The 24,569-nt window shown below is 52.0% G+C and overlaps 10 protein-coding genes and 1 non-coding gene across 11 annotated transcripts; 7 read left to right on the plus strand and 4 right to left on the minus strand.

Moving 5' to 3' along the window:
* Window positions 1–608: 608 nt before the first annotated feature.
* LY79DRAFT_697537 (uncharacterized protein) lies at window positions 609–1,859 on the plus strand (the record flags this gene model as incomplete). Its single annotated transcript, XM_060564858.1, has 2 exons — window positions 609–726; window positions 1,048–1,859. 2 exons carry the CDS (start codon window positions 609–611, stop codon window positions 1,608–1,610), a joined length of 681 nt encoding a protein of 226 aa, XP_060409035.1. The 3' UTR covers window positions 1,611–1,859.
* Window positions 1,860–2,126: 267 nt separating this feature from the next.
* LY79DRAFT_568473 (sodium/hydrogen exchanger family protein) lies at window positions 2,127–4,346 on the plus strand. Its single transcript, XM_060558968.1, has 4 exons — window positions 2,127–2,258; window positions 2,317–2,648; window positions 2,705–3,552; window positions 3,604–4,346. Exons 2-4 carry the CDS (start codon window positions 2,399–2,401, stop codon window positions 4,291–4,293), a joined length of 1,788 nt encoding a protein of 595 aa, XP_060409036.1. The 5' UTR covers window positions 2,127–2,258; window positions 2,317–2,398; the 3' UTR covers window positions 4,294–4,346.
* LY79DRAFT_568478 (uncharacterized protein) lies at window positions 4,347–5,691 on the minus strand. Its single transcript, XM_060558969.1, has one exon. It carries the CDS (start codon window positions 5,622–5,624, stop codon window positions 4,455–4,457), a length of 1,170 nt encoding a protein of 389 aa, XP_060409037.1. The 5' UTR covers window positions 5,625–5,691; the 3' UTR covers window positions 4,347–4,454.
* A 1,356-nt stretch (window positions 5,692–7,047) lies between these two features.
* Window positions 7,048–8,846, plus strand: LY79DRAFT_568481 (uncharacterized protein). The gene is made up of 5 exons (XM_060558970.1): window positions 7,048–7,583; window positions 7,638–7,674; window positions 7,747–7,817; window positions 7,872–8,248; window positions 8,322–8,846. Exons 1-5 carry the CDS (start codon window positions 7,425–7,427, stop codon window positions 8,626–8,628), a joined length of 951 nt encoding a protein of 316 aa, XP_060409038.1. The 5' UTR covers window positions 7,048–7,424; the 3' UTR covers window positions 8,629–8,846.
* Window positions 8,847–10,292: 1,446 nt separating this feature from the next.
* Window positions 10,293–11,874, plus strand: LY79DRAFT_525823 (uncharacterized protein; the record flags this gene model as incomplete). Its single annotated transcript, XM_060555773.1, has 5 exons — window positions 10,293–10,479; window positions 10,558–10,614; window positions 10,668–10,738; window positions 10,823–11,202; window positions 11,271–11,874. The coding sequence occupies 5 exons, from the start codon at window positions 10,293–10,295 to the stop codon at window positions 11,872–11,874; spliced, it is 1,299 nt and encodes a 432-aa protein (XP_060409039.1).
* A 147-nt stretch (window positions 11,875–12,021) lies between these two features.
* On the minus strand, window positions 12,022–13,523 carry LY79DRAFT_593905 (FAD dependent oxidoreductase; the record flags this gene model as incomplete). The annotated part of the gene is made up of 4 exons (XM_060561620.1): window positions 12,022–12,500; window positions 12,553–13,102; window positions 13,173–13,392; window positions 13,468–13,523. 4 exons carry the CDS (start codon window positions 13,521–13,523, stop codon window positions 12,022–12,024), a joined length of 1,305 nt encoding a protein of 434 aa, XP_060409040.1.
* Window positions 13,524–14,385: 862 nt separating this feature from the next.
* LY79DRAFT_583633 (OPT oligopeptide transporter protein-domain-containing protein) lies at window positions 14,386–16,006 on the plus strand (the record flags this gene model as incomplete). Its single annotated transcript, XM_060560341.1, has 3 exons — window positions 14,386–14,835; window positions 15,263–15,622; window positions 15,698–16,006. 3 exons carry the CDS (start codon window positions 14,386–14,388, stop codon window positions 16,004–16,006), a joined length of 1,119 nt encoding a protein of 372 aa, XP_060409041.1.
* A 304-nt stretch (window positions 16,007–16,310) lies between these two features.
* On the minus strand, window positions 16,311–19,029 carry LY79DRAFT_568490 (acyl transferase/acyl hydrolase/lysophospholipase). The gene is made up of 9 exons (XM_060558971.1): window positions 18,817–19,029; window positions 18,544–18,756; window positions 18,387–18,449; window positions 18,241–18,337; window positions 17,949–18,185; window positions 17,736–17,862; window positions 17,307–17,675; window positions 17,016–17,255; window positions 16,311–16,932 (listed from the first exon to the last, which is right to left on the minus strand). Exons 1-9 carry the CDS (start codon window positions 18,967–18,969, stop codon window positions 16,503–16,505), a joined length of 1,929 nt encoding a protein of 642 aa, XP_060409042.1. The 5' UTR covers window positions 18,970–19,029; the 3' UTR covers window positions 16,311–16,502.
* Window positions 19,030–19,558: 529 nt separating this feature from the next.
* LY79DRAFT_583635 (fungal-specific transcription factor domain-containing protein) lies at window positions 19,559–21,813 on the minus strand (the record flags this gene model as incomplete). Its single annotated transcript, XM_060560342.1, has 3 exons — window positions 19,559–19,624; window positions 20,357–20,778; window positions 21,762–21,813. The coding sequence occupies 3 exons, from the start codon at window positions 21,811–21,813 to the stop codon at window positions 19,559–19,561; spliced, it is 540 nt and encodes a 179-aa protein (XP_060409043.1).
* Window positions 21,814–22,275: 462 nt separating this feature from the next.
* On the plus strand, window positions 22,276–22,370 carry LY79DRAFT_t250. The gene has a single exon. It is a non-coding gene; the product is annotated as a tRNA-Ile (tRNA).
* Window positions 22,371–23,288: 918 nt separating this feature from the next.
* Window positions 23,289–24,459, plus strand: LY79DRAFT_653082 (DUF2407 C-terminal domain-containing protein; the record flags this gene model as incomplete). Its single annotated transcript, XM_060562590.1, has 1 exon — window positions 23,289–24,459. Exon 1 carries the CDS (start codon window positions 23,497–23,499, stop codon window positions 24,457–24,459), a length of 963 nt encoding a protein of 320 aa, XP_060409044.1. The 5' UTR covers window positions 23,289–23,496.
* Between the last annotated feature and the right edge of the window lie 110 nt (window positions 24,460–24,569).

The following is a 24,569-nucleotide window of genomic DNA, read 5'->3' on the forward strand; positions in this document are numbered from 1 at the left end:
TAGCTCTATGTCAAAGCAGATGTTGATCTTCCATTCCCCGTGGTAGAGGAGGATTTTCTGATGGATGATCAATACTCAAGGAGAGCCTCTGAATCCAAAACAACGCGGTTGAAAGATGGGCATTGCATCCTTACAAAACGAGACCATGAGGATATTCTTTCTTGCCTTTGACCGGGAGGCAGAGCGACACCGTGTGCTATTTGAAGCTGCGCCAAACATTGCATGGCGTTGGTCGCTTATGGACCCCCGAGACGGAAAGGCCTGACTCGAGGAACTTGTCCAGCGAACTTTCCGTGTTGCCCCAGGGGCTGCAGGGTTCTGTAGTCCTACAGTGAGCCACCTAGGGCAGGATACAATTCGTCTCAAGTCGCTAAGTGTGTCTGACCCACACTCAGCAGCTATCCCCTTGCCAACTCTGAAGCAATAGACATACTCACACAAAGCAGCAGGCGCCTGAGAGAAAATGAAGGGAGATCTCGAGGTAACCTGTAGGCTGTAGCGACACACGGAGTTCGCCGAATGAGACCCCGCACGCCCGCGCTGCTCGTTTCAGTCTCACCTACATAACCCCCCGGTCTCCATACTTTTAGCTTTTGGTAACCATCACAATGGCTGCCGTGAACACTCCACCGCCCGTTGGGGCCCCCTCTTACCGCATCGCTGGGTTTTATGTAACAAGCTCAGCAGGGATTATTGTCCATCGAGTGAGTTACAACTTACAACGAGGTAATAGATGTCCGCTTGACACCGGTCGCGTAGGCAGCCCAAACTTTAAACCTCCAACGTGGCGAACCAATCACATTATTGGCATGTTAGTTGACAGATGACGGCTTTTGAGCGGGTGCAGCGTTGTTTGAGAAGAGAGGGAACTGTGTTTGGGTGCTATATAGAGTCATTAACAGACAAGGGGGACAAAAGCTATCTCACTTTCTTCTAGGACCCCACCAAATCTTCTTGACCAGTCTTCCTTGCGGGACATTATCTGGGCTGACATAAATTCACCGTTTCCCATCCTTATGTGACTTAATATCCCTCTTTATTCGCTAGTCTTGTCACCTACTGAACTCAAAACCCTATCACTCATCTATCTCAAAGAACAGCACGTTACAAGATCCATCACCATGCGTGCCTCCGTCTATTACTTCGCCCTAGCTGGCCTCACAACCCTCTCCCAAGCCAGCCCGATAGCCAACCCTGATCCCCCGACAGACCCCCGAGGTCTCATCACCAGAAGCCTCCCAAACCTGTTAACCCCCGGCTCTGAGACCCTCCCGACAAAGAGACAGTCAATACCGTCTGCTCAGCAGGCAGCCGCCGCCGCCGCCGGTCAGATCAATAACGCCACCCGCAACGTGACACTCGTCGTGGAAAAGGGAGACACCCTAGGCCAGATCGCAAAGCTCCTGAACTCGGGCATTTGCGATATCGCCAAACAGAACAAGATCGCGGACCCCAACTTCATTCTCCCCGGCCAGAAGCTGGACGTCACCATCAACCTCGCGAACCCGGACAACAACTCCTGCCTCAACCTCGCCGGCGCTATTCCGCCTGCCAACAACTCCACCGGGTCCGGTGGGGACAAGAAGGACGGCAAGAAGAACAAGAATTAGCAACGGAGCGCGAGCCTCTTCTTGGGGCATGAGAACCAGACAGCCTGGATAAAAATACGTCATTGACAAGGCGATTTGGACGGCAAAAATACAAGTACTCAGCGACTTTTACAGAATCCGAGATTTGCATCACATCGTGGCTGGACATCACGAGATTCGGCAGCGGGCATTTGGGATTGGCACACTGGAACTTGATGTGGAAGGCGTTTGTTGTACTATCATCATTATTATACCTGGCTGGATCAGTCTATTCGATATTCAAACTTTTTATCACATTTCTCAACTTTTACTTGCTATGAAATATTTTTACTGGGGGCTTATACGGCTGTTCGGGGTGTGATCATCGATATCTGATTGGTCAGTAAACAAAACACAGAGTCTTTAAACCCAGGCGTTTGAATCCGCCTATCAGCAAATTACAGGAGAATGGAGTGTAACCGACCACTGGAATGAGACTGGAATGGATGTGGTTTGAGGTAATGATGTCATGCGTTAGGCTGACTACTTACGTAATATTCCAGCTGGTACTCCGTATCAAATGAAACCACAAGCCTACTTAACCCAAGCAAAATCAGTATCAACGCCAAGAACTGCGTTAACTCTCTTGGTTCACACGACTTGCTGTGATCAACCTCAGCTCTTGCGTTGGTATGATCACAGAGTCGATGGGTAGGGGATTTGGCTTGCTGACTTTGACGGATTCCAGCAAAGCCCTGTTTCTCCTACACGGTACAACGTACTGTGAACGTCAACACCCTATACGTTCGCGCATGAATGCATCATAACTGATGGCAACAACCGCGTCCTCGTTGGCCTACCATGAGCCCGCTATCACCACGGTCATCGCCCTCTCTTGCTTCCTGCTACTGCTGAACAGCGTCAACTATGGCCTCGACAAGCTCGTTTACTGCGGCCTGGTCGGCCAGGTCTTCCTTGGCATCGCCTGGGGGACGCCCGGTGCCAAATGGCTGTCCGCAGAAATGGAGCACTCGGTCGTGCAGCTCGGCTATCTAGGACTGATCTTGATCGTATTTGAAGGTTGATGATAGCCGCATGCCGCCATTCCTGATCGGTTTCCGGCTGACAGTATCCAGGCGGCCTCTCCACCTCGATCAAGTCTCTCAAGGCGAATCTCCTTCTCTCCGCCGCCGTTGCCATCACCGGCATCGCCGTGCCCATCGGCGTCTCATTCACACTCGGCTCCATGGCCGGCGTGACCCCGCTGCAGGCCTTTGCCGCCGGCGCTGCGCTGTGCTCAACTAGCCTGGGCACAACCTTTACGGTGCTCGGAACCAGCGGCCTGTCGACGACGCGCATGGGCGTTGTCTTAACCAGCGCTGCGATGATGGACGACGTTGTCGGTCTGATCATGGTTCAGGTCGTCTCGAACCTCGGCGGCGGCAGCGGCGAGTTCGGCGCCGTCGCCGTGGTCCGACCAGTTCTGGCCTCGCTGGGTTTCGCAACGCTGGTGCCGGCGGCGTGCGCGTTTGTCGTGGCACCGGCCACGCGTCGACTGAACGCAATGCGCGAGAAGAGCCCCAGTTCGAAACTTAACGAGCTCTTGCGGCTACGTCAAACCGCGCTTGTCATCCATACGTGTTGGCTCTTTGGGCTGGTAGTTGGAGGCACATTTGCTGGTACCTCGAGCTTGCTTGCCGCGTACATTGCTGGTGCAACCATCAGTTGGTGGGACAGCGAAGTGCCCCATCTTGCAGCTCGCGCGGATAACGAGAATAAAGCTCCTGCGGCAGGGACTTCCTCGAAGATGGACGATACGAAAGCGGTCAAGGATGATCCATCCGCGGAGGCAAGTGCTACAACTTCATCAACGGCTGATGCAGCCCCTCGTGTCAGGGAGCCGAACGTATACAATTCGTGCGTGGAGGTTTACGAGCATTACTATGGCAAAGCTGTTGAAAAGGTCCTCAAACCGTTCTTCTTCGTAAGTTGCTTCGATCTTCGGTTGTGTATTGACATATGCTGAAAAATACAGGCATCCATCGGCTTTTCCGTGCCCGTCACAAGAATGTTTTCCGGCCCTATTCTCTGGCGTGGCGCTGTATACGCCATCCTGATGATGATGGGTAAAATGATCTGCGGCGTGTGGCTACTATCTTTTGCGAGCCCCCTCCGGATGGTGCAGCGAGTTGCCAAGAATATCTCCGGCGCGGGTAGGAAGCAGTCCAAGAAGCAGTCCAAGAAGCTTGCCCCTGGAGCGCCGTGCAGAGGAGCCAGGACGGATGTTCCTTTAAACGACGAGATACGGCTACAGCGAGGCCAAGACCAGCTCAAGCAGGATGGCCAGGCCAGTGAAGCGCCTCTACAGCCCCACAACGCCCGACAAGGCGAAATTGCTCCGAGTAACGCAATTCCGGAGCCGGAAATGCCTGTATCGGTATACCCGGCCTGCATCCTCGGCTTTGCGATGATCGCACGCGGCGAGATTGGCTATCTGATCTCGGCACTGGCTGAGAGCACCGGTGTCTTCAGTGGCGGGTCGGGTGCTCAGGACCAGCCCTCCGAAGTGTTCTTGATCGTGACGTGGGCCATCACCCTTTGCACCGTTGTCAGCCCAGTCTGCGTTGGATTGCTGGTAAATCGAGTGAAACGGCTCGAGAAAGGGAGCGGAAAGGGGATCAATGGAGGTGGACGGAACGTGCTGGGTTCATGGGGTGTAAACTAGATGCCACGAAGGTTCATGTCTTGGCTGAGAATCAACACGTTTGGGAGGCAAGGAGTTAATAACTGAAACCACTACCAAGACTTTTTTGGCCCGCTTCATTTACATACATGTACTGACACGATTCGGGGTCTTTACTCTGTGGCAAATGTGACATTCCCGAGTCATGCATTTTCGACGACCGCCCGCTGTTGTTGCGACTGCTTCCACCACTGAACCAGGCCGTCGACGTCGCACCAGTCAAATTGCCGTGGCTCCTCAAACCACCAGCGGGCGCCCGGCTTGGGCTTGTCGCTGACGTACTTCTTCAGGCAGCCGCCGTCGAAGCGGTGATTCTTGACGCCAACAAGAAGCACAGCATTGCCAATCTTGGGATTGAACTCTTCCGCGTCGAGGAAGACAGTGAGGATGACGTGTTTGGTAGTGCTTGGATCAGCCAGTCTCGCCGTCCTCTGGGTGTGCGGGGGCATGTGGGAAGGCTCGACATCGGAAAGCGACGTCACGATGGCGAGGACGTTGACGGACCAGTTCTGTTTGTAAGGCAAGTTCGGGATGGATCGCAGGGGCGTCAGCTTCAAGGGGATGGTTGGGTCCGTCCAGTCACGTGGCAGAGCGACGGCTGCCGTCCTGTTCCTTGCCTGGGCTCTTCGCTGTGTCGCCTTGGCTGCCGACACTTGCATAACCTCAAAATCCTCTCCTGCGTCGTGTTCCTCATCCAAATGTTCCTTCGCAGGTTCCTCCCGAGTTTGCCGGTTCGGCTTCGTGCTTGGTAGGGCACACGGACTCGGATCTTGTGTTTGACGAGGCAGATCAGCAAGAGCTTCCACACCGTCTAAGTCGAGATCACTGTCCGAGACGGAAGCGTCCTCTGCCTTTTGTTGATGAGGCTGCTGGGGCATCGGGCCGGGGACCGTAAGAGACCTATGCCACCCAACAGTGACCAGGTCATGAACAACCAAGTAGACCAGTTGCCGTGTCCCACCAGAGCGATGGGCGTCATCCGTGCCATTGTGGAAACGAAGGCCAAAGTCGCCCAAGCGCACGTAGCAGCCAACCCTAACGGCGCCCGAATCGAGGAAACGGTGCATCTCCCCGCGGAGCAAGGCCTGTATGCAGAGCTCACCGTCGCCGAGCATCAGCCTCACGGCGCGCCATCGTCTCGAGCGCGGAACGGGGAGCGACTCAATGTCCTCGACGAGGAAGACGGACCCCGGGATGCAGTAGCGCGTGCGCAAGAGATCGTCGATCAAGGGCTTGGGGATGAAAGGCTCGGCATCATCGGCGAATGCTATCTCTGCCGGGGTCGTCGATGTGTCGGGCGCGTTAGGGGACATGTGGACGCGCTCATCGTCTCGGGCGATGCGCGATCGCGTTAAAAGTGGTGATGTTGTTGTTGCGAGGTTTACACGCAAGTGGAAGGGGAAGGCAGGGGGGAGAAGGTGACAGACAGGGTCTTAAATTGGCGGGCATGCCCATCGAAGACTCGCTAATGCAGGTCATTCCACAGCAGCTCTGTGAGACCTCTAGCGTTACCCCACCTGGGCTGGAACCAACCATGTTAGCGTGAACATCACTCTGGAAAAGTAAAGTTCATGGAAAAGTGAAGTTCACCCCTCTGAAAATGGCTATTTGCCGATCTTCAATAATCTTGTTTCTGGCAATCATGTCGACTGAAGGGCAAATCGTTGAGGCCTCTCCAGACTGATGGGTAAACGGGCTGGGGCAAGCTGTTAGACGATCCCTTTCTGTCCAAACATTAGTAGTAGCTATTCACAACTGTCAAAGGGATCTGGACCTTGAGGCTGTTATTTTCCTTTTCCTTCTTCCTTTTCCTTTCTTTTACTTTTTCAGAATGATGGTACTCAAAAAGACTGGGAATCTTTTCCAGAAATTGGCTGCATGTAGCTCTGTTCCTGGCCTCTGTACCGCGAAGCCGGTGCAAACTCATCCGGCTTCCAAGTTTACTGTTTTATAGTCCCCGAAAACCTGGAACTACATTGACCAGAGCCCGGATGGACTGTTTTGCAACGGACTCATCTATGGCGGCTACCACATCGGGGCCAAGTTCAAACTTGTTCTCTACTTGCTGGCTCGACATTTTCACAGTTCCGCTGCATCATCGCTTGGGTCAGGATTCCAGCCAACCTTGCACCATATGTCGTTGAGTTTTTTTTGGGTATTTTGCATTAACTTCCGTCTCAACGAAGTTCAAAATTCGAACTAAAAGACTATTCTAGAAAAGAAAATCCCAGAGGCTTGTTGGAATGATATCAGAACGTGGCGGTATTCAATCTAGTATATAAAAAAGAAGATTGGTTTGGCTCGTGGCTGTTCCACTCTTCCCCCTAGAAGGACCACATCTCAAGTACTCCCTTTATCTCGATCGGGGTCAGATTACTAGACAGTGTTATATGGGATGAGAGATAAGTTATCAAAGACCGATCGATAAATCTAACGGTAAACAAGCTCCCAGTTTCCCCAACTGGGTCCGGATCTACTGTCATGATCGACAACTTGGGCATCATTCGTATTCCTAGCGACGAGTGAGACAGGAAACCCCAAAGTGGCGAGACAAAGAGATGTCGCTTGGCCCATCTCAACGCCACGCGTTTGGACTATGGAATGACTTGGTATGATCGCACCGCATCCGGCCTGAAGGTACGGATGCCCTTTTGGTGGAAGCGGCCACAACGATCCAATATACACAGCCATTCCTAAGCCTTGCCACTAATCGCTTGGAACTTTATTGTTTTCTTCCTGTAACTCAGTCTTTATTGTTCTCTTGCCCCCCCTCCCCCTTCCCCTCATTTTGGCCTTCTTCTTCTTTTTCTTTTCTTCCGCAGTACTCTCTTCGTGCTTTGGTATGCAAGTTCCGCCCTGCCAACGTGCCCATAACACGGAAGACTCGAACGACACTGCACGGGCAACGACATCTCTTTCGGTCTCCTTTCTAATCCCAAGCACTATATCCCATATAAATTCAAGCGTTGTATCTTGAATCAAGAAGACCTGCGCTTCAACCGCATTGGCTGGCATTTTCTCGCCCCACAGTCGCTGCATTTCGATCATAAAACTGCGCCGCAACGGAAAACTAGCAACATACGAACCCATACGCCCTCCAAGGGGCAACGGATATGGAGCATCTTCCTACGGATACCAGGATTTCTCTTATCGTTGGAGTCACCTCGGCATCCATAGGGCTCATCGGAATATTCATGGGAGTTAGAGTATACATCAGAGGGTATCTTATGCGCGCATGGAAATTGGACGATACAATGTTCATTTGCTCGGCTGTCAGTTCGTGAAGTCCCCATCGACTATATTTCGCTTGCTAAACTCAACTAAAGTTTCTTGCTGTTGCTCAGATTGCCTTGATCAAGTGCGGTAAGTGCTAGTGCTAGCGAGTGTATATCCGTAGTCCAATATTATGGAGGCTAACAGCATTCCCTGCTCTAGGCGCGATATACGGTGCACTCGGCCGACACATATGGACTGTAACGCCATCAATGATCAAGAAAGATGCCCCTGTATGATACTCCTCGAAGTTGTTCTTGTTGCAAGCCTGCTGACATAGAGCATAGTTTCTCGTCGCAGCGTCCTTAATGTACCAAGTTGCATTCCCCTTCGTCAAAGCAACATATCTCGCGCAACATCGCCGAGCATTTGCTCTCCCAAACATAAAGCTGCTATGCGATGTGTTTCTGGGAGTATTGTTCCTTATTTCAACCTCGTTGCTCATTCTTGGTGGGGTTGCTACGAGGGGGTTTACCGACCCTGATCCGAACAAGCTCCCAAATGTCAAGTCGACAGGATTCATCGTTTTCAACTACTTATCCGGTGCCTCAAACCTTGTTACGGGTATCATAGTTTTCATGCTCCCTATCATTCTTGTAGGACGAATGCGCCTCGCAGCATTGCAGAAAGCCGGGCTCATTGCCAGCTTCGGAGTTGGTATCTTGTAAGCTGCCGCTTCTACATCCCCCGATCACTGCTATGGAGTTTAAATCGGAAGGTCTGACATTTGAAACTAGTACGTGCGCCCTGTCAGTCATGAGAATAATTAGCATGCAATTGGGTTTAGGCAGTAGTGACGAATATTACGAGATCGTTCCGCTCACGCTCTTGGGCGTCGCCGAATTGACCAGCGCCATCGTCTGCGCGTGTCTTCCGCTCATGCGTCCACTGTTGGCATGTGCCGGCACAACAGGATATAGAGGAAAGGGCTCACGGGAGCCCTTATCTTCGGAATTTGGGGAGTCCGCCAACCGAATGCGTCAGAGGCATGACGTGCTGCCAATACACTCGCCTGCAACCCCGACATTTTCTGCAACTCTTTAGGTGGCTATAGTAATTGGTGACGGAGATAGCATCAACGGGGACATCGAAGGTTATCATGAGAGCGACAAGCCAGGAAGAGCACCGGCAGCATAGGCCCGTTGGTTACGGATATATCTATATCACAAAGACATGAACTGACCACGAAATTTATGATTAATAATTAATATCATGATTCAGAGTACATATATCTCTATCACCTTTCTCTTATGAAATCCATCAAATCCGCAATATGCTGATAATAATTTGGCGATGGTAGCAATGGCATTGTCTGCCGATGAAGAAGCTGCGGCAGTTATTACATACAAAAATATCTGTGCTTTGTTAAAATTAGAACATCCCCAGAGGGATATGAGAGCCTTGTTTACTGAATCTGTAGTGGGCATCCTGACATCAACACATCTTGATACCCACGAAGGCCGTATAAGAGTAGCAAAGTCCACAGTTCCAGTGGTTCTATTCCAACTGCTCCGCTTTCCGTTTGGCTCTTCAAGCCCCAACGACGAAATATTGGAGCAACTCTTCAGTAAACCAATTTGTCCGCATTACCAAGCTGACGATATAAGCTCCTGTCGCCCCCTGCACAGCTTGAACTAAGATTTGAAACCGACCAGCGCGTTGATTTGCATATGCCAAGTACACGGTCAAGAGGCTAAGTCAGCCACTCAAGTCACCCGTGTTTGTGATCGAATATATATGCATGGCGGATCAGGTCCGCTCGATCGACGTTGCAGGCCTTGGTGGTGCATGCTTCTCAACCCTGGGAGACACCTAGAAGCATGCATAATCAGCCGAAAATGCGTGCTTAACGAACTGGAGAACAACATCCAGGAAGTCAGAGTTTCAGTTTCATTGGTACAGATCTTGCTATGCCTCTCGCGGCTCGCACGTTCCTGGTGTGGGCGAACCGATTGTTATAAGTCGCCAATCTAAAGCCCAGACTCATACGGTAGCAGCAGGGACCTTTGAAGCGGGTTAAGAAACCTGGGGGTCCCGGTTGATATTACGTCGGGTATGGGTACTCCGTCTGCTAGGGCTCTCACGACCGTTGCTTTTTTTTCCGCCGATCCCCGATCCTCGTGGTTCGGGTTTGACCACATCTTTGCTTTTCCGAGCCGCATGCGTCGAAATGTACTCACTTTCTTTTGGCCCCCAGGCCCAGTACTCCCGCCTCTCTGGGCAATAATAAGCCACCTGCACCTCTTCCTTTCCGTTTGAGCATAGCAGCTCAGGCTACGAGTGATCCTTGTTCTTATCGCAAGTTGCTTCTTCTATCTCACTTCATTCCATGCGATTCCTCAAGCAGAGACGCATAGAAGTTGCATGTCCACCACCCGGTCTCAATGCAAATATTTAGCCATGCACAATCAGAGACAGGCCGCAACAGAAAGCGTTAACTCCATTTGCTCCTTAGCAGTGATTTGATTTGCCCGTAGCCCCCTTGCTGTGTATGCCTCCTATCTAGTCAGGAAGGCACAGCATGTTCAAAAAGTGCTGAGGGCCCCAGTCTGCTTTTCGAGTGATCCACGTGGAATGGTCGTATCCCAATCCCCTGGATCCCACCTTCAACATAAACTTAAGACCATGTGTCTTTTCTAATTCTCGAGCTGCCTTGTACCAAAGAACCTCCATCAGCCACGAAGGCTTCAGGCGCTACCGGTGAAGAAATGGATGCTTCTGCTTCCAAGTACATGGCTGAACCGCCTGCTGGTCAGGGTCGGTTCGAAGCCGGGACCGTCACTTCAGGAGTGATTGCTTTAAGTGGCGCACTTACTTCGCTTTCCATCGTTTTTGTTGCCTTGAGGGCATTCACAAGGATATCTCTGACCAAGAAAGCTTTCGGTCTCGACGACTGTGAGTGAGGTGCTAATACTGTTCCTGGAATATCTGTTTTTCATCATCTTTCTTCCGCGCTGACGTTTGCCCTCCCAGATCTCATCGGTATCTCGCTGGGACTGGCCGTAATCTTCTTCGGCCTATCGATCAAGCGTGAGCTCAGCTCGCCAGTACCCGCTTACTCCTACACATGCTAATTTTGCCAGTGTGTGAGCTCGGCGTGGGGGCTCACTTGTGGCAGGTCAAGCGCGTCGACTTTTCTCCTGGATTTCTGCTGGTAGGCAGCTATCCCTTTTGACAGTCGTCTTTGTGCAAGATGCTGTCAGTGTGCCAGATCGTCAGCAGCTGACTGTGTATCTAGCATGGCTTGATCGCGGTCCTGATCTACTCCCTTAGCGTCACAACGGCGAAGCTCTCCCTACTTTTCCTCTATCTGCGCCTTTCGCCAGAGCGGTGGTTCAGAATGGTCACCATGGCGTTCATTGTCTTCGCCACGACCTACGCGTTGATCTACTTGTTCTTGCTCCTTTTCAGCTGCAGACCGATCCACGCGTCTTGGGATCTTTCGGCGCAAGCCGGGGCCACATGCGTTAATAAAGGCGCAATCTTTCTGGCTCTCAGCGGTACCAACATCGCCATGGATGTCGTTTGTCTGATCCTCCCCCTTAGGATCATCCTCCCTCTTCAGATGGCCAAGATGCAGAAACTGTCTTTGATCCTGCTATTCGCCACGGGAGGACTGTAGGTTGACATTCGCCTCGAGGAAAAAAAGATAGATTCAAGATCCGATTTTGCTGACCTTTCCACAGTGTATGTATCTGTGCCATCAGACGCACGACTATCCTTCCGCTACTATTGACAAGTAAGGATTTCACCTTTGACCTCCAAAAACAACTGAATTGGGCATCGGTTGAAGTCAATGCTGGAGTCATGTGCGCCTCTGTCCCGGCTCTCAAGCCGTTCTTCGTGCGTTACCTACCCATATTTGTCACTTCCCACATGGGTTGCTCCAAGTGCAAGAGATCAAACCCGAACAGCAGAGGCTACCACGCCACAAACCCGTACACAATAAGGGTCCTTGATATCAAGAAGCCCCGCACCGTCCAGTCGGAGGCCTACAGGCTACACTCACACGACGACGTCTCGTTTTCGTCAAAAGAAGTGCCGAGGGGTGACGCGGACGAGGACGTCGTGGGACCTTGGCCAAGCAGCGCGTTTCGTAGGGACTGCACGAGTCGCCGCAAGACCACCATCGAGTCGAACCAGCGGGATGAGGATCGCTGCAGCGTTCACAGTGAGGGGGCAATTCAATCAGTGGCTGAGGGTAGCTCTCATCAGACTCCAGCTCAGCGAGTGGCAAGCATGTGCATCAGGGTCACAACAGAAACAACGGTTGAATACGAGCAATCTTAGATATGACTCTTCTATCAAGCTGGGCGGTGGTTTGAAATTCGAGGGTAGCATCCTCTCGACTTGGGAATGACAGAAGCTGTCTCAGGCCCTTGTTTTGGACAAATCTGATTTTCCTCTGCATTATTACACAGTGATCAAGACTTTTTTCTACGGATTCAAATTCAAAACGTCTCTGAGGTCCTTGACTTCCGTTCCCGGGCGAGTGGTCACGGGCCTCGATGTCCTGTTGCCATACTTCCACTCCGACCTCAAACCCCGCTCCTTGCCCTCCAGGGCGTCAGAGATGTAGTCGCCAATGATGGGGAACATCTTAAACGCGTGTCCCGAGTCTCCGGTTGCCAGAAGCAGGGACGGATGTTTTGGATGGTTGTCAATCAGCCAGTAGGCATCGGGGGAGTCGGTGCACCAGCAGACCCTGGCGCCTAGGAGTGGCCGCCCCGAGAACTGCGGCATGACGGTATCAATGAAGCGCCTGATGGCATCGGAGGCCTCTTCGGGGATGCCGTCTTCTGGGTGCGCGCTCGCATACCGAGGGACCGAGTAGTGTTCCACTTTGCCCGAGGGGTCGGTATAGGTCCCGACGCGGTACTGGTATCCTGGGGATCCGTCGCAGATCTTCATCCACTCTTGGATAAATGTTAGCAACCACCTCCGTTAGGTTGGCAATTGTCGACCTACTGGTTTCGGGGTCCGGCTCAAAGGTGAAGCCCAGCTCAAAGTTGTCCACCACGGGAATCCCTTCCCACTGGTCGATTTCCTCGTCTGTCAGTTCAATGTGTGCCAAAGACCAGCACTTCGTCCACATCTCCCTGGACAGCTCGGGAAGCACGGCCGGCGACGCCGCCCCGGTGCAAAGTATGTACCTATCCGCGCGCACAACGCCGCCCGAAGCAACCTGGATTCCTATAAGGTTGCCCGAACCATCGAGGCTCAGCCCGGTCATGGTGCCCTCGGCACCGGAAACGAACTTGACGCCCATGTCCTGTGCCTCTTGACCCCATTTCTCAAGGGACTTCTTGGCATGGGCCCAGCCGCCTTGACTGTTCCAGAGTCCCTTCCAATTCTCGATGCCGTTTGCGTTGCGCAGCTGGGGAACGTGCTTGGCTATCTGCTCCTTGCCCTCAACCAGCTCCAGACTATCAGCCTGCCCAGCCTTCCTCAAATTCTCGTAAGCCTCTTTGAGGTGCTTCTCTGCTAGAGGGTCTCCGGATGTTGTGACGATGCGGCCCTGGCTGGAGCATGAGCAAACAGTAATGACAGTCAAGCCTGCTGTCCAAAGGCCGGGGCTGTCAACTCACCGTTTCATGGAAGATACCATTCCATTCCGGTTGCCTCCAAGAATTGAGGGCTTCCAGAGCCAGATTTGTGTGAAGAGGCTCGTCGTATTCGGTCCTGATGATTTTGTTCAAGTCATAGCCTGCGGAGTCGAGACTAGGCAAAGGGTGTCGGTCAAGACATTTGATGTTCATGTAACCGCGTTTTGCCAAATGATACGCGGTGCTGATCCCGAAGGTCCCCCTATTGTTTTGTACTTAGCGTTGCTCTCAGCCAAACAAATGTGTTGATGAATGTTGATGAACAGTGACTACTCACGCGCCAATGATTACGATGCTCGACGCCTTGGACAAAGAAGAGCTGCTGCCGGCCATGCTTGCACGAATGATTGAGATTCTCTCTAGGGAAGAAACAAGATAAAAGAAGGTCACGTAGACGGTAACAACCCGGCATTCTCAGGACGTGGTTGTTGATGAAGTATTCCCAGTGATTCTGTAGGTAGTCCTGAAATTACTGACACATCTGACGCTCCGATGCAGAAGACGACCAACTAGGTTTACCCCATCTCGACTCCATTGGCTCCCCTGCATCCCCTCTTCTGCACAGTCCTTGCTAAGTGATAATTGGCCCATTTGGCCGTCAACACACGCATTCCGGACGAGTTTATCCAGGGGGTCCACGCCGGCTTGGACCTTCCCTTCCGCTCCAACTCCTCATCCCGGCCTCGGAGATATAACGGGTGGAGAGGCTAACGTGCCAACAAGCGTTCATCGGCCCTCATTACTCGCCGCTTCTCTCTTTATCTCTCTCCCGCCCTCCCTGCAGCCCTCTGCACATGGATCCGTATCGGGCGAATGGGAGAGAGTATTCCCTGTTACATGGTTCATCGGCGTCTAGGCTGATAGCTTGGACCTTCCATAGAACCTCCCTGGTCGATTCCCAGCCTACCAGTCATGGAAGAAACACCCACCAAAGGGGGAAATGTTATATGGACAGTGCGGGGGTTGGGTGTTTGGAGAACAGATAAACTGATTAGGATGGTGGCCCGAAACTCTGGGGAAGATTGGTATTTGCAGACAGATAGATATGGCTCTAACTCAAAAGCGACTTGAATCCTGGGTGCCGGATGTAGGTATATATCAAACACAGCACGCGAACAGCTCGCCAGTCCGACACTCCACCACTCTTTTTATATCGGTCCTTCCTTTCTCCACGTCACCAATATCTGCCACGACAATGAAGGACGACAGCAAGGTTATCGCTAGGGCACATCCAGTGATAACCCAGCAGGCGTCCAACGTCGAGGCCGCCAGCGTCAAGGACCTCGACAAAGCCATAACCTATGCCCTCGGCGAGATCGAGGATCACTTCGACATCGACTCGGACAACTCGCCCTTCCCCGAGGTCCGCGCCAACGTGCCCAACACGGACGGCCCGAGCATGCCCGTCAACACTCCCCGCATGTGGATCCTCGGCGTGCTTTTCACCATGATCGGCTCCGGCATCAACCAGTTCTTCTCAATGCGCTATCCTGGCGTCGCCATCTCGTCGCTCGTTTCTCAGCTGGTGTCGTACCCCGTGGGCTGCGCCGTGGTTCGCCTGCTGCCTGTCAAGAAGGTCCGCGTCTTTGGCCGCTGGGACCTCACCCTCAACCCGGACCATAACTTCAACATCAAGGAGCATGCCGTCATCACCATCATGTCCAACCTGTCCTTCGGGCCTTCGTAGGCCACTGACATCATTCAGGCGCAGAAGGCCTCGGCGTTCTACGGTCTTGACACACCGGTGTCCTACCAGTTCCTCCTCGGCTTGTCGATGCAACTATTTGGTCTTGGTATGGCCGGGCTGGCACATCGCTTCATCGTCGAGCCGCCGCACATGATTTGGCCTTCGACTCTGGCCAACGCGGCTCTGTTCCAGACCTTGCATGGGCGAGCGAACCCCATTGCCGATGGCTGGAGAATCTCGAGATATCGGTTTTTCCTCTACGTCTTCGTTGGCGGCTTCTTCTGATACTGGCTTCCAGGATACCTCTTCACTGGCCTGAGCACATTTGCGTTCGTTTGCTGGGCTGCGCCGAGTAGGTTACTCCCAATCCTGCACATCCCGCTAGTCGTATATCTGTTTGCTGACATTGGTAGATAACGTGGTGGTAAACAACCTCTTCGGCATGTCCACAGGCCTCGCCTACCTGCCCATCACCTTTGACTGGTCACAGATCGCATACAACGGCTCTCCCCTGGTCGTTCCGTTCTGGGCGCAGGCCAACGTCTTTGCTGGCTGGGTCGTTATCTTCGCCCTCATCACGCCCATGCTGTACTATACCAACACGTGGTACATATCATACCTCCCGTTCTCGGGAGCTGATACTTATGACAATACTGGCCAGATCTACCACGCCACGCGTGTTGTCGGCAAAGATGGCAACTTCATGAAGGAGGAGTACGAAAAGTACAGCCCTGTCTTCATGCCGGTGACGTTCGCGTTGAGCTACGGCATCTCTTTCGCCGTTATGACCTGCGTGCCGACCTACATCTTCCTCAACTAGTACAAGGATATCATCGGCGCCTTCAACCCGGGACGAAAGAAGGATATTCATGCCCGCCTCATCGAGAGGTACCCCGGCACCAAGTGGTGGTGGTACGCCGTCCTCACTGTCGTCGTCCTAGTCTTGACCATCGTCATACAAGTGGTCTACAAGACCCAGATGCCGGTCTGGGGCGTCTTTGTGGCCTTTGCTCTGGCCTTGATCTATCTAATCCCGACCGGTAGCGTGTACGCCGTCGCTAACCTCAACAGCAACGTCCTCACAGTCCTGGGCAAGATCATCTCCGGATATGCCCTCCCCGGCCCCTGAACGGATTACCAGTGGAGTTGTTGTCAGCATCCAGTTCTGGCTCTGTTAGTGATTGTCCCTTGAGAACTTCGTCCCTACAGGGGTAATCTGCCAAGCCGCATAAGCCACAGGCCCACACCACCACCACTAAAGATGTTAACTAAACTTTCAGCGACGCTTAATTCGCCTTCTACTGTATGTACACGGGGAGGAAGAAGATGAAGTAGTTGATTTCTAGGAAACTAACTATGAACCGGAGAACGGGTAGATGTACTTGTTCTCAGCGGTCTGTGCGGGTGATACGCCACATGGTGCGCGAGTCACTTGATAACAGCCACACGAAGCTGTTCTAGCTTCACGACACATACTCCGTGTAAAGTTAAAGTCTATTAGTAGACACTAAGCTATTATACCTAACTAGTACCTATAATGAAAGTTTAAAAGGAGGTACTAGAAAGGGTCAAACTGCCTTCGACACCTGATATGGGCCACCCCTGTCTTACTCAAAAGACTATTATCACCATGGCCCACCAACACTTGAAAGAGCGGCTGCACATTCTGCCACCATTTCCGCGCCCTTCGTACTACTGATATATTTAACAGCTGCTTCCGTCATTTCATTCTCCTTTGTAGCGTCGTCCATTGCGATGGCCGCTTCTTTCTTCGTTTCAGGACCTAGGCCATCCCCAGGGTTGAAGCGCCAGTATTTCCTGTAACCGCTATTGGGGGCGAAAGCGTTAATGAGAGATTGGAAAAGTGTGTTGACAAATTCGGTGTTGCATGCGATTCCGGCCAATCCGTTAATGAATTTGAGTTGCTTCAGCGGATGCCTGATATCAAAGTTGAGAGAGGGCAGCGTCTGGCTTGGCGGGACGCCGGTGCCAAGACTCAGGAAGCAAGCCGTCTGTCGCTGGATTCCATACGTGGTGAGAACTTCATTCCACAGGCTAATAATGTGCCAAGGTCAGTTCCAGTCAGCCATCAGTTTAATAGAGTAATCGTAAGGTGGACAGAAAAGTGAGGCACGCACCATCCCAGAGGATTATTGGCCTGTAGGCCTCCGTCGACGAACTCGTATTCGTGCTCCTTGCCCTGGTCCTCGACTTTGACTTTTAAGGGTTTGAAGTAGAAGGGCGCCGCGGAGGTGGCGCGAGCAGCCTCCCAAATCTTGATATTGGGGATTTGGGACATCTGACGAGGATTCTGGTATGAACGGAGTATCATCGGTGGTTGGTTGTTGCCCCCTACCACGTCAACTGCGGTGACAAAGCTGTGACTTGATGTTAGGCAATGCAACCTCGATGCCTCTGATGCAACTCACACTTTGCAACCATCAGTTCTCTTGGAGTCCAAAAGAGTAATATCGGCAGCATTTTCAGACCAGGGGAGCCGCTTGCCAATAAGTTCTTTAATGACCATCTCCAACTTGCCGTCGTCCCATTTGGCCCCAGTCAATAGCTGGCTGGCTCCATAGTATGCATCCGCAGCAGTGTGAACTACTTTGTTGATTGGCGTGAAAAGACTCTTGACGCCCCATTTCACAAGATTGGGTGCTGGGATAACATCGATCCATTTTCCCATGGCTGAAGCATCGAAGCGCGGGGGAAATACCGTCTTCATCAGACCCTTGTACTCATTGATGCACGCATCTATGTCCATCTCGAGGCGTCCAAGCATGATTGCGATTAAGCTTTTTGCAGAGAATGTAAGCATTTTGAATCCACGTTGCACCGTGATAGATCTCACATACCCTCCTGTGCTTGTGCCACCAATCATGTCGAACACTTGGCAAGGTTTGACGTTTCCTTCAGGAAAAGCTTTCTTCATAATGCTCTGCAGAACCAAGAGCGTTTCTAAGCCACGGACTCCACCGCCATCTTGTAGGAGTATTCATCGTCAGAACCAACAAGCTTCTTTGAATCCTCCTTGCAGGTACCATAAAGGCAAGAAGTTAAATACGTACCTAGAGCAAGCACACAGAGCGGGCGCAGCCCCTGAGGTGGGCTCCCAGCCTTGTTGTGTTCCATGACTACGTCGGCACGGAAGACGGTATCAGGGAGAGAAGGTAAATGCCCCTCCTTGATGTGGGGAAAAATTAACTTGTTGATGTCTTTCATCGCTTCCTGTGCAATCTTGACTTGAGAGACTGCTTGGCCGAGCGTGGAAACGGTTTGCTCAAGGTCGGTCTTGGGCTTCGTCTCTAGAATATTGCCTTTAGCCAGTAGCAGCAACCTGGAATTGATCCTCAATATTACCTTCGTCGCCCAACTCCACGACAAGCAAGGCCCTCTTTGCGTACAAGGTCCATTGTGGGAAACGAGCACATAATCGAACGGCTAGAGTGTCGCCGGGCTGCTTCAGATAAGCGTACATTATTGCATCATTAGAAGCATTTGCTTACCTTGAGGAACCTAAAAATGGCATCGTCATCTCTGTTTGAGCTGTTAAATATTTTGCCAGCTTTCTAGCCGATAAAAGTGAATAGGTTAGCACAAGTCACTAGCATACCCGGGGACGCATAACTGTAGCCATGACATTGGAAAGGGGCTCCATCAAACCTCTGTCACGACGTCTTCATAGCTGTTCTCGTGGCTTTTCCACGTGAGCACGATGCCATTTTCAATGCGAGGTGTCTCCGACCAGTGAGGCATGATTGCTATCTCAAACCAAGTCCACAACCCGGCGTCAGGGTCGCTACAAAAGCCTTGACCAGAACTCTCAGTAGTAAGCTGAATGCTCTTCATCCTATTGATGGTTTCTTCGTCTAGTGGCTATTGGGTGAAATGATATTAGCAGGCTTCTTTTCAAGTGCCGATATCGACAGGACTAACCTTGGTGCGGAACCAGACATTGTACACGACATCTGACGAGAAAGCTTCCAAGGATTTCTCGGAAGGCGAGTACTTGACGTATTTCCCATTCGGGGCACCGGCGGCATTCCCGGGGAGAGGAGGCAATTGCTTCGACATTAAAAAGATCGACATATTTCAAAGTGAGATAGGGTGTAGGTCGGTGTGGCCTTGCGTTGAGAAGAAATGTTAAATAAAGAAGAAGTTGATGGAAACGAAACTTGGCAGTCGAGGTAAATATATATTATATGCGCTTTCGTGAGCGATGAGGCTGGAGCCTTTCCACTCAGCTCTACTTCAGTTTATTGGAAATCATTCTGCGGCGCGCATGTAAAATCTAGACTCGTTTAACATGGCCAATGGGCTGCGATTGCATCTCAGGGGTTCCGAATGGAAAGAATTCCGCTCGTCCAGCAACTAAACAACTTTGGAACGTCGAGAATGGTGTGGAGATTAGAGGTTTTCCATCTTCCTACCGTGGAGCTCTAGTCCACGTCCATATTATATGCTACTGACAGCCCTCTGACTCAAGTGGAGAGCAGAAAGGTAATCAGATATCCGTCAGTCTAACTCAACTACGTGCGGCACAGGCAACTTTGTCTTGAAATGTCATAAGTGGCCTACAGAATGCAAGATGGGAGAATAATAGTCCCTTGGTCTCAAGCTGAAGCTCGGGGTCCTACACCAAGCCCAAAATGGATTGGTTGACTCAACATCTACATTCCTAGTGTGATTTCAGCTCAGCCACTCTGGTATCAGCGTCCCATTCCAAACCAGCATACGCATGATCCTATGTAGTGTAGTGTCAGCCAACCACCTGGGTACACGGTCAACAATAAGGTCTAGGCAAAATCACTTTATCTCCGTATCTTCTTTGCCTTCTTCTAAGTAACGCACCTGAAATAAGGGTCTTGTTATATAGTACACATGATATAGAAAACAGCTGCGGCTTTACTGCCCCAGGCTTATTCCTTAGCCAAGCAAGTAAGTCAAAGCACCTACTTATAGCCCACCCCTAGATATGGCCCACCCAAAAATGCCGCCCAGCCACCCCATCAATCACCACATCACCAACTTCAAACTATCACCACTTTTTCCAACCTTCATCAAACCACTTCATTTTTCCAGGATATACTCTTTAATACTCAATTGTTGATTATACTGAAGATCAGCTCCAGCAGGTAATACTTGCTGCTATTACAGACGGCGTATCTTACTGGGTTGCTTCTAGGCAATAGGGCATACTACAATCAACACTTCAGCATCGCATAAATAGTAGCTAACAGAGGACAGCTGCCTTTAAAGACCTCTAGCGACTATTAATTGCCCAGGAGGTCAGCCTAGCTACTAAGATTACTGCGCAGGCTGATCTAGGGCTACTAATAACCTATCAGCAAGTTAGAGAATTTGCCTAGTACATCCTAGATACTATTGGGAATACCTAACCTCTAGGTAAACAATATGTTAATAGCTTTATACAAATAAACCTATCTATTAAGGTCTAAAGGTTCTGTTGCCTGACCTCCATTTTCACGACATCCGAACCCATGGCTTGTCGTCTGAACCTGATGAGGTCCCGGGCCCACCGCAGATGCGTGACCCAGCGCTTATCGCACTCGGCAATGATCTCCAATTGGCAGAGGAGCATCACGAGGACGAGGATCTCCGAGTTGGCCGCTATATCTATGGAGGACTTGTTCTCGAGAGTCAGGCGGAGCGACCGGATGACCTTTGCCGAGTAGCTCAGAGCCACGGGCTCATACGTTTTGTCGGTCCTCGCTCTATGAGAAGCTGAGAGACCCAACAAGGCGTTCATGAGAGCGGGCGATGCAGATGAGACGGCGAACGGGAAGATGAGGGCCGAAAACGGCGATTCGCCTGTTGCGCTGGGTATCGTCTGGGGCAGATCCGGTTTAGGTAGTAAGAAAGGAGTTGCGATTCCGCCTGGTTGCCGAGTTGAATGTACGTCACCGGCCGATTCATAGAGTTCAAATTCCTTCTCAGAATGAGAGCCGCCGATTTCTGGTCATCGCTGGAGACGTCATCGTTCGATGACGAGGAATACTCCCCTTTGCAAAGTCGCCGATGAAGGTGTTCATGAAGCCGAACGAATAGACGTGTGTAGGCACACTCCAGTAGTTGTTCAGGGTCGTCGTTGGCGTTGAGTTGGCAGTTTTTTTGTTATTAGCGCCAGAGGCTCTGGATTTCGACCACACGCCGGCCCTGCCAAAGGCTCGGCCAACGTAGTCAGTCTCTCACTTCAGAATCTGGGCATAAACACAGTCGGGATAGCCACGGGAGGTACACGGCCCACAGTGAGGTTTGACCTCGTCGCACCGGATCTTGTGCAGGCGGCAGCGGTGGCAGCCGCGATGGCTCCGGCGAGAAACCTGCTTGGACGGGTCCTTTCTGCGTGGCATCACAAATAGAGAAAACTTGCGGTGAAGGTCAACTCGGATGGGCAAAAGAGAACAAGGGGAGATAACAGGGGCTGGAACTGGATAATGACAGCGATCTGTACTTTGTACAATGGGGCAACGGCATGGACTTCAGGAGATAGTGCCCGGGGGAGGTGAGGGGGACGGGCCTCGACCGGAGCAATACAAGGCAGTACCTATATCGGCTGACTAACATCCTTGGTTAGGGCCCGTCCGTCTCCAACTTCTATCGCCAACAACCCTGGACCGTCTGATACACAGTAGACAGTAGAGTTCGCTTGACTGTTCCTTCACCTCACCAGCCGCGCACTATTGAACTTTTATCTCAGAACTTGCGAGTTCGAGGCGGGGCTACGCGTTTGGCAACTTGGCCTCAGACAATAGCCAAACATTAAACTTGGGGTGGGGGTGCTCTACTCTACTTTGGTAGGCATGCCGTTGCATGCTATTCGATGCCATTTTGGACTCGATGGCGACACTGTGACTTACGGTTTCTCAAATCAAAACTGGACGCCGGGGTAGGATGAGGTTCTTTATCCATCGATATCGACCGCACTGGGCTTCAGAATGGTCCGCCTGGGTGAGGTATTAGATTTTGGAGAGTTATGCGTTAGGGAATACGCACTTTTCCACCGCTTGGCTGAAGCTCCCTCCACGAGACTACGGTAGATACAGTTGTCTCATCCACCAGGAAACTAATGCAAAGGGTGCCAGCCCTTGGAAGGTGGCACCATTGTACGGAACTTTGGTCCAATGCGGGGAGCGACTGGAACCTTGCAATGGATGGGGCGGCCCAGCCCGCCATGTGGGAGCTATCGTAACACATCCGTCTACACGGTACACTAAATGACGACCCTCAAAAGAGTAAAGGGCACGCTTATCCTTTTCTCCCCCTCGGGGCTTTCGCCGAGGCATTATTACGACCAGCACAGGATGGCCCTGACTCCAAACTCCACTAACCCGATATACACAATATTCATTTCGCTATCGACACAAATACACTGGTCGGTTAGCTCAGTTGGTTAGAGCGTGGTACTAATATGTCATCTGATATGTTGAGTAATGCCAAGGCCGGGAGTTCAAGCCTCCCACTGATCATGTTTTGAGAATGGACCCCTTTTTAATTTTTCAAATAGCAATATTATTTTGCTGGGATGAAATACGCTTTTCAAGCCGTGAGGGAGTATCTTTGGCTTGGCTTGGCAAATAAGACATGATAATTTGCTTGAGTAAAAACGAAGATATGCTTTGATGGATCCTCGCGAGAACTCCAGAGAGCGGACGCGCTTGCTGGGAGAGGAACATTAGGAGAGATTATGATTGCAACCATCTATCTATCAGTCCTCGTATTCGCACCATACAGACTTCATGTATGTGACTGCTTGCTTCTCTTGACTTCTTGCAATCGCGAGGTATCGATCCATCAGGTTATTCTTTTCCCAGAGTATGGCTTCCAGGAGGCCTTGAATGGTGAAAGGGTGCGACCAGTCATTCACTCACTGTCTGTGCCACTTTCCTAGGCAGGAAACGTAAGCTGCACACACTTGCACGAGTTATGGAGTGTTCTCATACAGGTATGGCTATGAAAATTGTGATACGTAGTAGCTATACTTCTATTCATATAGGACTTACGTGGGAAATATTGTATGTATACGGTATACCACTCTCTGAACTACAAGAGTCGCTATACCACTTATCAATCATCTACTTAGTATATAAGCAGTCTGTGAGTAAAGTCAATCGACATACAGAGTATGCCAGGCCTCTGCCTGCATTTTCTAACACTTGAAGCGTTCTGTGCCCGGTTGGTGGTTCGTCCTGACTTGGCAAATGAATTTAATCCCTAGGTATATGCATGCCATCTGCTATAGCCCGACCAGCTAATCCCAGTACGCAGGGTAATGAAAAACAGATTGTAATGTCAAATACAGGTCGCAGTATTGCAGTGGGAAGAAACCTGATAGAAGAAGATATATGCAAAGGACGAGTATATGCGCATAATGCGTAATGCGGCAGGCATTCTCTGAATGCATCCGTATCCGAGAAGCCGATAACGATAAGCTCCACTCAAGGTGCCTTGGGGGATTGTCATCTGTCCCCCGGTCTAGCATCTCTTCCAGCATAAGCAGTTTCAAGCTCCCACGTCCATCCAGTTCGAATAATCCGAACAGTCCGATACCTAAAATCCCCAAACAGAGCTTCGCACGAATACAATGCCTCCAGGATGACGGCCCCACGCCCCTGGTCACCCCCCCTCCTCCTTCGAATCCGGTTCACGACCTCCCTCCCGGACCTCGACCTCGACATCCCCTCCCCCTCGCAGACCACCGTCGCCGCCCTCAAGCACCTCATCCGCGGCCGCCTCGGCCAGCCCGACTCCCAGCGCCGCCTACGCTTCATCCACCAAGGCAAGATCCTGTCCGACGCCTCCGCCCTCAGCGCCGTCATCCGACCCCTCCCGCCGCCGCCACCACCACCACCGCCGTCCGCCTCGCAACCGTCCACCCCGTCCACGTCCGGCGCGGGCCCCGACGACCCAAAGGGAAAAGGCAAGGCCAAGGCCAACGACCCCGCCCCGCAGAGGGTCTATGTGAACTGCAGCATCGGCGACAGCCTCACCGACGCCGAGCTCGCCGCCGAAGCCGAGGCCGCCCTCCGCGCCCCTTCCGACCGCCGCGGCAGCCTGTCTTCCTCAGGCGCGCGCCTCGGGGCCGCCGGCCAACATGGATCGAACCACCAGCCACCGCCGTCGCGTCCCACGCCGCGCGGCTTCGATAGGCTCCTCAACGCCGGCTTCACGGCCGCCGAGGTGAACCAGCTGCGCCTGCAGTTCCGCGAGATCCGCGCGACGCAGTACACCCCCGACACGATGCCGAGTCCGGACACGATGCGCTCGCTCGAGGACTCGTGGATAGACACCAACGCCGCCGGCGCCCTACCCGGCGCCACCGCGGGCACGGGTGGCGAGGGCGGCGGCGGAGGCGACGACGCCTTCGGAGTCATGAGCGGGATACTGGACGTCCTGATCGAGGGCCTAATTGTCGGCTTCTTCTGGCCGCTGGGGTGCCTGGGCTGGCTGTCGCGGGAGGAGAACATGCTGTCTGGCCGGTGGCAGGATTTCATTGGGTTCGGCGTGACATTGAGCATCATCATTGGCGTTATCAGGGCATTTTCGGGCGACCGGTAGAATAGGATCAGCGGGTGGGTAGGCAGGCAGTCATCGTTATGGTGTTTACATGGCTGTTATTTTTTCCAATGATACCAACCATCAAGAGCAGAAGTAGCAGAGCAGGAACG

The sequence above is a fragment of the Colletotrichum navitas genome (assembly GCF_030913465.1).
Source record: "Colletotrichum navitas strain CBS 125086 chromosome Unknown LY79scaffold_92, whole genome shotgun sequence".
NCBI lineage: Eukaryota > Fungi > Ascomycota > Sordariomycetes > Glomerellales > Glomerellaceae > Colletotrichum > Colletotrichum navitas.

Coding starts and splice junctions, on each gene's coding strand:
- LY79DRAFT_568473 (XM_060558968.1), top strand. CDS start 2,399: ATGGCAACAACCGCGTCCTCGTTGGCCTACCATGAGCCCGCTATCACC. Junction 2,649..2,704: donor GATCTTGATCGTATTTGAAG/GTTGATGATAGC, acceptor GACAGTATCCAG/GCGGCCTCTCCACCTCGATC. Junction 3,553..3,603: donor TCCTCAAACCGTTCTTCTTC/GTAAGTTGCTTC, acceptor TGAAAAATACAG/GCATCCATCGGCTTTTCCGT.
- LY79DRAFT_568478 (XM_060558969.1), bottom strand. CDS start 5,624: ATGTCCCCTAACGCGCCCGACACATCGACGACCCCGGCAGAGATAGCA.
- LY79DRAFT_568490 (XM_060558971.1), bottom strand. CDS start 18,969: ATGTCGATCTTTTTAATGTCGAAGCAATTGCCTCCTCTCCCCGGGAAT. Junction 18,450..18,543: donor ATGAAGACGTCGTGACAGAG/GTTTGATGGAGC, acceptor TTTATCGGCTAG/AAAGCTGGCAAAATATTTAA. Junction 17,863..17,948: donor GCTCTGTGTGCTTGCTCTAG/GTACGTATTTAA, acceptor TACTCCTACAAG/ATGGCGGTGGAGTCCGTGGC.
- LY79DRAFT_568481 (XM_060558970.1), top strand. CDS start 7,425: ATGGAGCATCTTCCTACGGATACCAGGATTTCTCTTATCGTTGGAGTC. Junction 7,675..7,746: donor GATTGCCTTGATCAAGTGCG/GTAAGTGCTAGT, acceptor TCCCTGCTCTAG/GCGCGATATACGGTGCACTC. Junction 7,818..7,871: donor TGATCAAGAAAGATGCCCCT/GTATGATACTCC, acceptor CATAGAGCATAG/TTTCTCGTCGCAGCGTCCTT.